Source organism: Lontra canadensis, unplaced genomic scaffold (assembly GCF_010015895.1).
Source record: "Lontra canadensis isolate GAN:19392208 unplaced genomic scaffold, GSC_riverotter_1.0 scaffold23, whole genome shotgun sequence".
In the NCBI taxonomy this organism is placed as follows: Eukaryota; Metazoa; Chordata; class Mammalia; order Carnivora; family Mustelidae; genus Lontra; species Lontra canadensis.
This window is the reverse complement of record NW_022631017.1, coordinates 9485473-9498294: the sequence shown is the minus strand read 5'-3', so window position 1 is coordinate 9498294 and position 12822 is coordinate 9485473. Positions and strand designations below refer to the sequence as shown.

Sequence of the window (12822 nt, the reverse complement as noted above, 5' to 3'; positions counted from 1 at the left end):
TTTAAGAAGAATGGCAGGTGTTTGAGAAAGTGGGCTACTGAGGGGGACAAGGAAATATTGCTGGGTGGTTTTGAGAATCCCATCAGGGTTAGTCACAACTGTGTAATTGTCTGTTGCTCAGTGGTCTGGGATAGGTGTATGAAGGGGGACATTTGGATTCATCTAGGGTTGAAGTTTTGCTGGGCAAGTGATGGAAAGAATGGCTCTAGATGCACAGGAAAGAAGTGAAGAAAAGCTGGAGCTCAGGAGGTCTTCAGAAAAGACGAGGTTGGGGAATGGAGAGGTCAAGATTCTGAATGGAGGCTGAAGCAGCCCAGATGATGGAGGATGCTTAGCGAATGGGGGCAGACAGTATTTGGGGCATGTGGCCAGAGGATGTGCTTGTCAGAGCACCAGAGATTCTCATAAAGGATGAAGGAAAAACTGGGAAGGACTGTGTTTTTAGAGTTGAGCAAGGCTCCAGTAAGAGGAAGAAGATGGAATGTCCTGTGCAGAAGTGGGAAAATGGGAGTCGGTTAACCATCGAACCACTCCCAAGGGAACACTGGAGGGTTTGGGTGGGGCAGGGGAAAGGAAGCATAAAGTAGCACACAGAGAAGAGAGCACAGGTCAGGGAATTAACACTTTGGTGCATGGGGTATGGTAGATGAAGCAGAGGCTGCCATTAGGCCCAGCTTTCCCACTTGTACTCAGGTTCTGTTGGAGCCAACCGTGTCCTGGATTAACAACATCCCGGGGAACACATGTGCCTCAGGGAACTTTGGAAGGAGTCCACTCGTACTACTGACAGCCTTCCTACTGTTTTGCTGGTACTGTGAGGCATTTCTGTTCCTACTTGTCAAATATGTTCCTTAAAAAAATGTGGGTCAGTGAACTGTCAGTAGCCCGCTGTGGAGATTTTTCTACAGAACAGTGGCTCTCAGCCCCGCCTCTCCAACTGAATGACCTGAGAGACATTTAATATATAGTAATGCCTGGAGCTCCAGACCAATTATATCAGAACCTCTGGTGAGGAGGCCTCTGGAGTCTGTACAATTAGTTTTCTTAAACGCTCACCTGGGTCATTCTAATGTGTGAAGAAACCAGGCCTTGGACTTGCTACCCAGTATGTGGTCTACCAGCCAATGGCGTCGGTATCACCTGGGAGCTTGAGAGAAACAGAGAACCTCAGGCCCCACTCTTGACCTACCTATGGAGTCATAATGTGTGTTTGATACAAGCTGCTTCCCCAGCTGATACCTATGAAACATAAACGTTTGAGAAGCCCTGCCTTGAAGCAGTGCTGATGCTGGGGTCCTACCTCTAGATTCTGACTTCATTGATCTGGGTTGTGGCCTGGGAATGGGGAGTTTTAAGGCTTCCCAGATAGTTCTAATTTTCAGGCAGGTTTGAGATTCCCCACCTTACAGCATCTAGCAAAGCATCAGGAGAGCTGCCTGGTGCCTTTTGATTCAGCTGGGTGGATCAACCCCATCTTTGTTTAATGATTTCTGACCTTTATTTAATTTACCAATGAACTCCGTTTGCTTCTCATTTGGGGAAAAAACTGCCGGTCATACACTTGTGGCAGGAATATCATTTCTCCTCACCTTTGGAGATGCTACCAGGAGGCTTGGTAACTAATAAGACAGGAAATACTGCCCAACCTAAGACCCATTACATAAGGACTGGCTCATTTATTAAAGAAAAAAAAAATGGCTGATAGGACTGTCATTACAGAATACCAGCCTCCTCCTGATCAAACTGAGACAAGCAACCTTCCCGATTAGCTATTTCTTTCGGCTTTTCTTAGGCCTTGTTTGAAGTGACACTTGAACTCTACAGCCTTCTTTAAGCCGACTGACTACACACGTCAAACAATAGTAATTAGTTTGCTGAAATGTTGGGTTATTATTGTTATAGGAATTAAGACATAACAAGTGTTACTTTAGACCTGAATTTCCAAAGTATAACCCCAGCTTAACAGTGAATTTTTTAAAGAACATACTTGACAAGTGTTTTAAGATTTCATTGTGCTGTATGAGTTTGAAGGGAAAAAAAATTTTTTTTTCAAAACATCTCATTTGGACCTCATGCAACTCAGATGTTTGAATAGTCAAATCACCCATTTCCATGTGGGTGGTAATATCTCATGAACAGAAGGTTATTATTGGTGAAGACTTTCCCCACTCGCTTCAGAGTCAAACATATGAATGCATGAATCACTTTTCCAGCACTGATGATTGAAATTTGGTTTAAGAATTATTAGAACTAAATTGGTGCCAAGACAAAAGTGCTGCTTTTCAAGTTTTTATAAAGAAAAATGTATCAATAGTCTTTTAAAATTATACAGGCTTCAGAAAACACAGATTTTGATTCCATTAGCCTTGATATTAGTCGACAAGAAAGATGGTCATTCATTTTTTTTAATTCAATAATGAACATTTCAGTGGATTTACTGCAGTTTGAATTCCACAAGATCATGTTTTTCTTTTTAGGAAGCCAAAGCAAAACTATGAAGACTTGAAAAATTATGTGTCTTCTCCATGTTCTCTGGGTGAGAATGGCCCATGGAACAGTTCCCCTACCCTCCACTTTCAGCCCTCAAGTACATTTATTTAACCTTTTCCTTTCTTAACAGCTCAAGATAATCTGTATTCCAGATCCCATCTACCAGCATACTAAGGGTGTTGTCTAAATCAGGAGGGGTACTGTTCACATAAACTAAACAACATCCTGCGTACTCCCCAGTAGGGAGGAGATAAGAGATGCTCTCACCCTAATGGCATTAGAGATTTTCAGAGCTTTCCAACAATGACAGAAGTCTTCAAAGCAGGTGTGTTACATGAGTGAGAATCCCATTCATGCATCATCTGGCACTTATGTCATTGTCCTGAATGCCATATGGAGAGAGGTTAAATTTACAATTTAGTTAGAATTTAAAATATTAGAGAAAAATTCAATTATTCAATTTGTGCAGATGGATGGTTAAGACCAAGACTCATGTCTTGTGCATTATGACCTTGTAGATTCATAGATCAGGAGTGAATTTTTTAAAATATCACAAAATAGGGTCAATTGAATTCCAACTACTCTGCTTGGATACATAGCATCTAATATGCCACATGGAGGTATGCTTAGTGTTGAATGATGAAAATGATATTCATGGAAGGACTTGCCAGAAAGAATTGTTTATTATTGTTGTGGTCATTGTTGGTTTATAGCTTCCTGGGGAGCTTTCCAGGTGTAATCTGAAAACAACCCCCTTATGCAGAAGGCAGGGAGAGACTGAAGGAAGAGGCAGGCCCCTCCAGATTGGAAGGTGGCAGGTTTTATTAAGTAAGGGCACTTACTTGTAAGAGAGACTTATCTTGGGTGGCCACGAGCTATTCAGATCTCTGTACCCACACACCAAATATTTAAAGTTTACACAGAGGACTTAACTGGGTCCAATCATGTATATCCTCCAGACGGCCTCAACAGCACATTATTAGCTCAAGGCTATGTCCTTAGGGCAGCCTCTGGTAGCAGGAAAGGCAGGTGGAACACACATTTCAAGGACAGGGAAGGTGGGGAGGAGCCTCCAATTGCCCAGGTGAAGCTCATGGGTCAGCCTGTGGCCATGTCCTCTTGATGACCTTCCCCAACATTTGATGACCAGCTCCTACAATCTCCTGGGCCCCCCTCTTCTGCAACGAGACCTGAGCCATCAGCAAGGGGTTTCACTAGCATAGAGGAGGCTCTTTGGGCAGCCATTGGCTACACCACAGGCAGATGCCACAACAAAAGTATGGACACATGTAAGAGAAAACACAGATTAAGACAATGACTCCAAAATGAGTCAAAATTTTCTCCAACAAGACCTCCATGGTTCAAACTACTGATTTACTAAGTCCCCAGGGCTGGGAGTTGGATTACCCAGGCCATTCACTGATCTCCTCGTGTGATTTAATAAAGATGATACATTAGCAGACTCGTCAGGAATGAACACACAACATTCTTTTTATATAATGGCAGAGGTGCCTCCTTGCAAGGCAGTAATAATGTCCAAGGCCATCCTATGTTGGGATATTTTTTCTCAGTAGAGACATTTCAGTGTTTGGTAAGGACATGCTCTGTTGGCTCTCATTCAAGGCTTGCTGAATGGATTTAGTAAGGGCTTCTGTGTGTGCAAGAGCATCCTCCAGGCCAATGGACAGACAAAGACTGTGGCCAAAGGATTGTACCAGGGGAAAACTACATACCCACCTGGCCTTGAGGAGAGGGAAACTGGCAGTTTCAGGAACTTGACCTGGTTGCGCATACCATCCATGTTGATGGAGGGAGGCAGCCCTGTCAGGTGTGAGCTGATGGACTGGGGGTGAGATATGTCAGACCCCACCTTCTCCCCTCTTTCAGGGGTGCATGTTCCATTTCAGGCATAGTACATTTCAATGGGTCTGGCTTGCAGCAGGACAGTGGGATCCCAGTGAAGATTGAGTAGCTCCCCCTTAGCCAGGGGTGTGAAGTAATACCCATCCCAGCAGGACATCCCATTGCAATTTCCAGTATGGTAATTCCTTTCCTAGGCATAGTGGGGGTTGGTGTTCTCAGTAGCATAACATGTTGATCTGGGGCAATGGCTGTTTCCTGCAATTTCCATACTTGTATGGGATTAGGGACCTTAGCAGGGGTCCCTATGGGGCATATGGGGCATATGGGGCAACAGGCCTTACTAGTTGATCATTCAAGTGTTGTGTATTAAAGCCTGAGACTACCATATCTCATTGGGCCAAGGTGGCTTTACCTATTTCTAATTTAATCTGCTGCTTTCATATTCCAATTGTCCTTTCACAGTGCACCCCCCACCCCCCCGCTGCAATTTGCAGGTTGTAGGGGAGATGGAGCTGCCATGCCATGTCATGTGATTTTGCCCAGTCCTATATACATCATGACCTTTGGCATGTGACCCCTAATCAGTGTCTTAGTCAATGAAGGTATCCATATGTGCTGCTTAACTTCTCTAGTCCCCTAATGGTGGTTGCCTGCTTTGTGTGGTGACAGGGGAAAGCTTGGCTTAGATCAGATGTGGTATCTACACAAACAAAGGCATATTTAGAATCTTCACTCAGAGGGAGGGCCCAATATAATCAATTTTTCAATCCCTTACTGGTTGGGAACTCTGGTGGATAGCCCCAGACTCTTATAAGTTACCTTGGGCATTGTTTAGAACACATAGGACATGCTGTTACTGCATTAACCAAGCCACTGTATTTCGAGGGCAATCTGGCCTCCATCTTTGGCAATATGCCATCCCACCTCAGTGCAGTGGCAGATGCTCTTCCCGTGTACTCAACCTGCTCTATCTACTGAAGGGCCAGTTGCTAGGGCTTGTACCTGACCTAGAACATCAGCTTTTTGATTGACAGTGGGTGTCAGTGCCTTATGAGCCAGGATGTGGAAGACAGTGAGGATGGCCCCAGGCTCTGGCAGGTGAACCAAAATGGTGCCCCCATACATCTTAACCCCACAATGGCCTACTCATTATCATTCACCCCTTGGCTTCCCATTGTCCAAGCAATAGAGTTAATCCCTTTAGAACAGCCCAAGTGTTGGGCCACCTGGGTGGCTCAGACAGTTACGCCTCTGACTCTCAGTTTTCACTCAGGTCATCACCATCTCAGGGTCATGGGGTCGAGCCCTGCATTGGGCTCTGTGTTCAGTACAGAGTATGCTGGAGGTTATCTCCCTCTCCCTCCCCTTCTGCTCTCCCCTCTGCTCCACCCTCTGCTTTTCCCCTTACTCACAGGCGCTCTCTCTCTCTAAAATAAATAAAATCTTAAAGAGAAAGAGAGAGAGAGAGAAAAGAACAGCCCAAGTGTTCAGTGCAAAGGGTTAAAGGTCAGGGCTCATAAGTGATGACCAGCTAGACCACTCTGAGCTCAGCCTCTGCTGTGTGAGAGGCTCTAGTTGTAGGAGTTTTGTCCCCAGCCCTCCTGGAGTCACAGACATATCTAACTCAAGTGGTAGCACTGGTTAGGAGCTTCACTGGTATTTTTGTCTTCTCAGAGGTGGCTCACTGCTCTGATCCCCAGTCCCACACATGCCCCTTCTTTGCCAGGCAGTATAAGGGACAGAGGCACTGGCTAGAGGGGAATATAAGTCCTCCAAACCCCCAAATCTCCACAAAGCCTTGTACCTCTTTCACATTCTCAGGGGTTGCATGAGCTTGCCCTTATCAATCACAGCTTCTGGGGCAAGATGCTGCTTATCACACCAAATGAGTCCCACAATCTTACAGCAGTGCTTTGGCTTTTATTTTCTGTGGGTTCACTGCTCACCTTCTCCTCCAGATGTTCCAACAAAGCCTGCAGAGTGTGTTGCTGCAGAGGCAAGTCTTCACATGTTAACATTCTATCATCAGCATAATGGGCCTGTTTTACTAATGTGGGGAAGGAGGACAGGGACAGGTCTTGGACTTCTATTCCGTGACATATGGTGGGGCTGTGCAGGACACCTCAGGGAAGCACTTGAAAGATCCATTGCTGCCCCAAATTTGGAGGCAAATTTGATCCTGTGACCCAGTGGCCAGAGGTCTATTGAGAAAAGCATTTGCCAGAGGTCTATTGAGAAAAGCATTTGCTATATCCAGCACAACAGAGTCAATGACTAAGACCATGACCGAGGTATCTAAGGTGATGGCAGTGTGGGGCCCAGCCGCATATTGAAAACTGCCTTGTGCGATTTTTGGGTAGGTCCACTGCCATCTGCCACAAGTCACCTGGCTTTTTTTTACCTGCCAGACCATGCTGGTGAGAGCACTGTGGGCAGGGCACACAGTACCCACTTGGGGCAGTTCTTGTATAGTTTCTCCTATCTCCTGCACCCCCAGGCAGTGGATACTGTTTAAAAGCTACCCCTCTTCATGGGAGAGGCAGCCTTATGGGTTCCCAGTTGGCATTTTCCCCAAGCGCTGCTTTGATTACTGTAACCTGAAAGCAGAATTCACCAATAGAGCTCTGCAGAGTTTGACCTTGTAGGATATCAGTGTCCACCATATTTTCTGGTATTGGAAAGAAAAACAAAACAAACAAAAAACCTCACATTTTTGGGGGGTAGAATGCCAATTTGCAGGGTCCAAAGGATCTTCCTGGTCATAATTGTGTGCCCTCCATAATCATCAATGACACTGACGGGGCCAGGAAACTTCTGAGGGTTACCACGTGGTAGAGTACCTTCAGCTCTGGTATCCACCAGAGCCAACACTTTTGTTTTTTCCTCAGGGACTGGTGAGTTGTGAGCTCAACATGAGTCCTCTGATCACCTCAATGGTCCTCACCTGAAGCACTCTTGGACTGCATCCAACAATACCCTGGGCATAGGAGGCACTCACCCCAATAAGACTGTACCCTGGAGGCCTACAATCAGCTACTCTGGTTGATTGACCTTTTAGATTAACGCAAGGGCTCTTCTTTAGCATGCAAATCCTGTTTTAGAGAACACTCTGAGTATACCTTATATGATGCAAATATAATCAAATCAAATCATTTGCCTACTCTAAATATTCAGTGGCTTCCCACTAGCCACAAAATCCAGTCCAAAACCCTGACCCTGAAAAGTCCCGCCTCTACCTTTGTTCTAACCTTATCTGCCAGCATTACCTCACCTTTCATCTAGACCTCCATGGTTTTTTTGCATACGCTGTTCCTCTAACTGGAATTGTCCCATCTGGCAAACTCCTATGTATCTTGCAAGAGTCACCTTCAACTTCACCTTCTCGATTCAGCCTTCTTTGTGCAGTCTTCCTGAGTGGAAGACTTCATTTTGTTCACACCTCTGCTCATAACATTGTGTTATATGTCCTGCCTTCCTCCACACTCCTTCTAGACCCAACTCCTGGAATGCAGGGTCCATGGATGGCCTTTTCATCTTTGTGGTCATCCCACCTAGAGTGGTGCCTGGTACACAGTGGCCACGCCTGAGAAGTTTAACAAATGAATGAATGATTGAATGAAAGAATGAATGAAGGAAGGAAGGAAGGTGTGTCTCCCCAGCTGTCTAAGTTAATAACTAAAAAGGGACTTGGGAACCAGAAGAACTTGATTCTCTCATTCTGCCAGGCTAGAACCCTGTTCTTTCTTTCCAGCTTTGAGGGATAGTAACTCAGTATGTTGCAGCTTTTTCTCTTTCCTCTGATCCCAGCCCAACTTGATAAAATATTCTCACTGATGTGCTGCTTTGTACATAATAGTTCTCAGATCTCACTGGGATTAGCAGGGACATACGTATATTCCAAAATTTACTCATGATTATGAGTCAAGAGTTTTGTGATTTTCACTATTAACATGGGAGCCAAATGTAATATAGAGGTCACAGATAAATCTTCCTAAGGTTGGAAGTCCATTTGAAGTTTAGGGCTTTCTAAAATAATTGCTACTCTTGAAGACTTCTCTTATTGAATTGAACAGCATGGTTTGCAAATATTAAGAGTAAAGAAAGGCCACAGTATCTGGAGCCATGTATTGCCTTAAAATAACTGTATTATGCCCATTAAAACACATAACTTTCCTTTCCGGTGTGATTGCCTTGTTTGATCAAATTGAAAGTTTGGTTTTCTATTTTGGCATTATGCCTTGTTTCCCTAGACAAAATGAAATTGTTCCATTATAGTAAATAGAAGCTTGATAATGGCTTGATTCAAGTTTTCGTTGGAATGCTGATCTCAGAATATTTACCATTCTAGTCTTGTTCCTAAATAGCGTGTTTTCAAATAGAGACTCTGATCTCAGCCTGGGTTACAATCTTTAGACACTCAAGTGGTTGAAACCCCAGGAGAGAATTTCGAACCAAGGTTCTGGTTGAGGCGGTTGGGATGCTGCTTTCCTGCTGTCACCCAGCAAGGAATCCCCAGCTCATTGCAGGTCCCCATAGAAACAAAACACAGGAAGAAATGTGCCCCTGAGGGTCAATCTCAACTTCTCCTGGGAGGACAGGCATTTGGAGATTGGTAAGCAATTCATACTTGGCACTACTCACTTCTTGTTTCTCGGGTAGACCTCACCAAGACCTTGGGATCCTCTTTTCTTTTTTTCAGGCTTCCTCACAGCAATGAGGCAAGAAGTGACCCGTGCCCACAAAGGCTGGGCCCTGGACTCCGTGACCATCCACAACGAAGTTCTGCGGCAGACCAAGGAGGAAATCACATTGCCCCCTATGGTAGGCACCACTGGGCTATAGTGGGGACAGTTCTGGAACCAGGGTTGACAGCTCAAATTCCACTTGACACTGACCTATGAGTGCCTCCGTTACGGCCATTGGCTTTGTGGCTGGGATTTCGTGGGTCCTTACCGGGAAACTTCAGTGCTGAAGCCTCCTCCGTTTGCTGGAGTGGGAATTAATGACAAGTGCTGGAACTCCTCAGACAGCATATCTTTATAATTTCAAGTTACCCTTGTGTTTGCTAAAATGCAGTTTTCCACATGTCTCCAGCTCCTGCTGTGGGTTGCTCACAGACCAGAGGAGTGTCGGGGCAGGGGTGGAGACCAACAGGACCTGCAGTCCTGAGCTCTAGGGCCAGTTCCAGCAGCATCCTGCTAGCTCTGGGACCCTGGTTACAGGGACACCTGGAGGGGGAAGAGAAGGGGGCCCCAAGGTAAGCAGATGCCATCGGGAGCCATTGTTTGGACGTTGACCCACTCTGTGAACTTGGGCAAGTTCTTTAACTTTTTAAGCCTCAACTTCCTCATCTGTGAAATAAGGGTGATGATTCAGCCTTATGAAAGACGGTTGTGAGAATCAATTGGAATCATTTAGGACTCCATATAGGTACTCAGTACATCAGCCTCATTTTCCCTTTCTCTGATTTTCATTCCCTCAATTGTCAAGGAAGAGGACTAGGCTAGGTGAATTCTAAGCTCTGGCTCTTTCTGCCACATCAAGCAAGGGTCACCTTTCTTCCAGTGTCCAATAGCCTAGTCCTCATTTCTGTCTGTCACTCTGCCAGAAGCACAATTAACCTCCACATTTCCACCAGCAGCCTCTCCATTCAAGGCAACCATAGGCTATTTCAATCATGCCCCTCAGAATTCTTCTAGAAATTTCCCATTATGCAACTCCAAAGTCATTTCTACGTTTGTAGGTGTTTGTTAGAGCAGCACCCCATTTCCTGGCACCAGGATAGGTACTCGTTTCCTAAGGCCACTGCCACCAAGTACCACAAACTTTGTATAAAATTTATTTCAGACTCCAGGAGTCTGAAATCAAGGTATTGGCAGAGTTGGTTTCTTCTGAAGGCTCAGGGCAGAGGGGGAGGAATCCATTCCACGTCTCTCAGCATCTGATGGTGGCTGTAGTCCTGGGTGTTCCTTGGCTTATAGCCTCTGCCTCCATCATCACATGACCTTCTTCTCTCTCTCTCTTCGTGTTCCCTCCTTTTCTCATAAGAACGTCCTCTTTTCACAAGAATGTCGGTCATATTGGGTTTAGAGCCCACTTTAATCCAATATGACTTAATTAATTCCATCTGCAAAGGCCCTGTTTCCACGTGCTCACATTCAGAGGTTCTTAGTGGACATGAATTGGGGCAGGGGGACACTCTTCAGCCCGCTACACCTTCTAACTATGACTTTGTAACGTTCTGAGATGAAAAGGAACCTAAAAGGGGTACAGTTTACTGTTGGATGATACCTAAATGGTTGTGTCGTTTGTGCAGTAATTGTCACCCACAAGAAATGATGGTAATCGTATGTCCTGATTTTCTGGGATTTCTCCTGGTCTTACTGTCAAACCATGTACTTTAGGTTTGGGTTTAAAAATATGGTCCTCATACTCTTAGCTCACATGAGGGGATTCCGGAAAACACTTTGCAATTAATCTCACTCTCTTTTATTATAATCTACATTTGCTTCCCCTTACCTATGCCTCACTGGAAAGGAAAAACGGTCACCATCTTCTACATAGATATATCTTACGGGTTTATGTGATTATCAGTCTCCCCATGATTCCCTCTAGTCTTTCTTTTCTTACTGAAAACATGTTCTATGGCTCCCCATGGCCTACAAGGCAAAGTTCAAACTCTTCAGTTTGGCTTCTAGACTTTTCCACGGTCAAGCCCTACTTATTTTATAACCCCTGAACCCTCTGCTAAATAAATTGCTTGGGCTTTCCACCCATCCCACCTATCTTTGTACTATTGCTGCTGCCTGGATGTCTGCCTTCTGTCCTCTATCTTCCCCAAAGCAGCCCACTCTTCAAAGATGTCTTCTCCACAAAGACTCCCAAGCCCTCCAGCCCAGCTGCTCACCAGGCAGCCCTCTAACAAGTGTGTGCTGGTATTCAATTCATCTCTCTTCCCCCGATTTAATGGTGAAGCGGTCAAGGGCAGCGTTGCTTTGCGTCAAAGAGAAACGGGATGACAGGCAGCCACTGTTGAACCAATGCACCCAGTCCCTATTATGCCCGTGCTAGCTCTACCACACCTGGCCTCTGGGGGCGCTCTGACTCTCCCGCTGGCTGGGCCTGGCTGTGCAAACCTCACTCCCTCCTGTGACTGAGATGGTTAGAGCGGCAGGTTGGCTTGGCCAGCACAGGCTTAGATCCTGTGTGCTCCAGCTCCAAATCCCATTCCTTGTTCTGACCCTACACTGACTCAGACCAGATCTCTCGAGACTTAGCTCCTTTCAGAGGTGATTTAGTTCTGCTGGCTGAGTCTGTCTTCCCCAGCAGCTACCCCTATGCTCAAGCAATAACAGGAACATGTCTGCAACACTTAAGGCCTCAAGATAGGCCCATGGGGAAAACTGGGCTCAGTATTTTGCTCATACAATGAGCCCAGTGCTGTTTTATTTTTTTGGTGGTGTTTTAAGACTGGTATATGTCTTCTTTCTAAACTGACAGCCCCTATTACAATAATAAATGTTCATCTCATAGCACCTAGTTTTTCAAAAATCGTATTACCTTATGCTTGACTCTTCCAGGAAGGCGTGTATATTTATGGGCTGTATATGGACGGAGCAGCCTGGGACAGACGGAACGGGAAGCTTACAGAATCCACCCCCAAGGTCCTCTTCACACAGCTGCCTGTGCTACACATCTTTGCCATTAATTCCACCGCGCCCAAGGACCCCAAGCTGTATGTGTGTCCTATTTACAAGAAACCCAGGCGTACTGACCTGACCTTCATCACTGTGGTGTATTTGCGAACAGTTTTGTCTCCAGATCACTGGATCCTGAGAGGAGTAGCTCTTTTGTGTGACATCAAGTAAATTCATTTCTACTTGCTGAGGGCGCTAGAGCCAGAGCCATCCAGGGCTAATGAAAGCCTTGGTGATGTGTGTCTTTTCTCCCCGGTAATTGCTTGATTGCTCTTTTTAAATTAAAAAGTTGATATTCTGCAATCATTTGTGTGTGTGCGTGTTTCCCCTCATATCAATATTTTTTTAAAAAGCCAGTTCTAAAGTAATGCATTTTAGCCCAGGAAATCATATTCCATTATAATTATTTGTTTAGATAAAGTCCCATCTTCATGTCAGAACACTGGAAGGTTTGAATTTTTTTTTAAATCTAAAACAAAGTATGATTTTGTTGCATTCTAAAAGAGGCCTAATAGATGCGGGCTTTTCTCTCAAATGAAAACCACATTTCCCTAGAAGAAAATCTACCCCTGTGTGTGTTTATGCTTATGTGCTGTCCTTTGCTTATTGGGGTTTGGCCTTGTCTCTGTGCTTGTGAAATGGAAACTGGAGGGGTTCAGTCAGTACCCCTTAGGAGTTACAGCTATGTGGTGTGATGTGTTTGAGACAGCAAATCCACAGGGATGGCTGCTCTTGTCATTTATTTTAATTTTATTTAATATTATTTTATTTA

The 12822-nt window shown here is 45.0% G+C and overlaps 1 protein-coding gene across 4 annotated transcripts in view; it reads left to right on the top strand.

Annotated features, from left to right (window-relative positions):
- Nucleotides 1-12353, top strand: part of DNAH8 (dynein axonemal heavy chain 8) — a 332430-nt gene extending 320077 nt beyond the window's left edge. For all 4 annotated transcript variants that reach the window (XM_032862300.1, XM_032862303.1, XM_032862302.1 and 1 more), the window contains 2 exons: nt 9053-9174; nt 11934-12353. In XM_032862300.1, coding sequence (XP_032718191.1) covers nt 9053-9174; nt 11934-12221 — 410 coding nt within the window. In that variant the 3' untranslated portion in view covers nt 12222-12353. The remainder of the gene's footprint in view (nt 1-9052; nt 9175-11933) is intronic.
- Nucleotides 12354-12822: the final 469 nt, after the last annotated feature.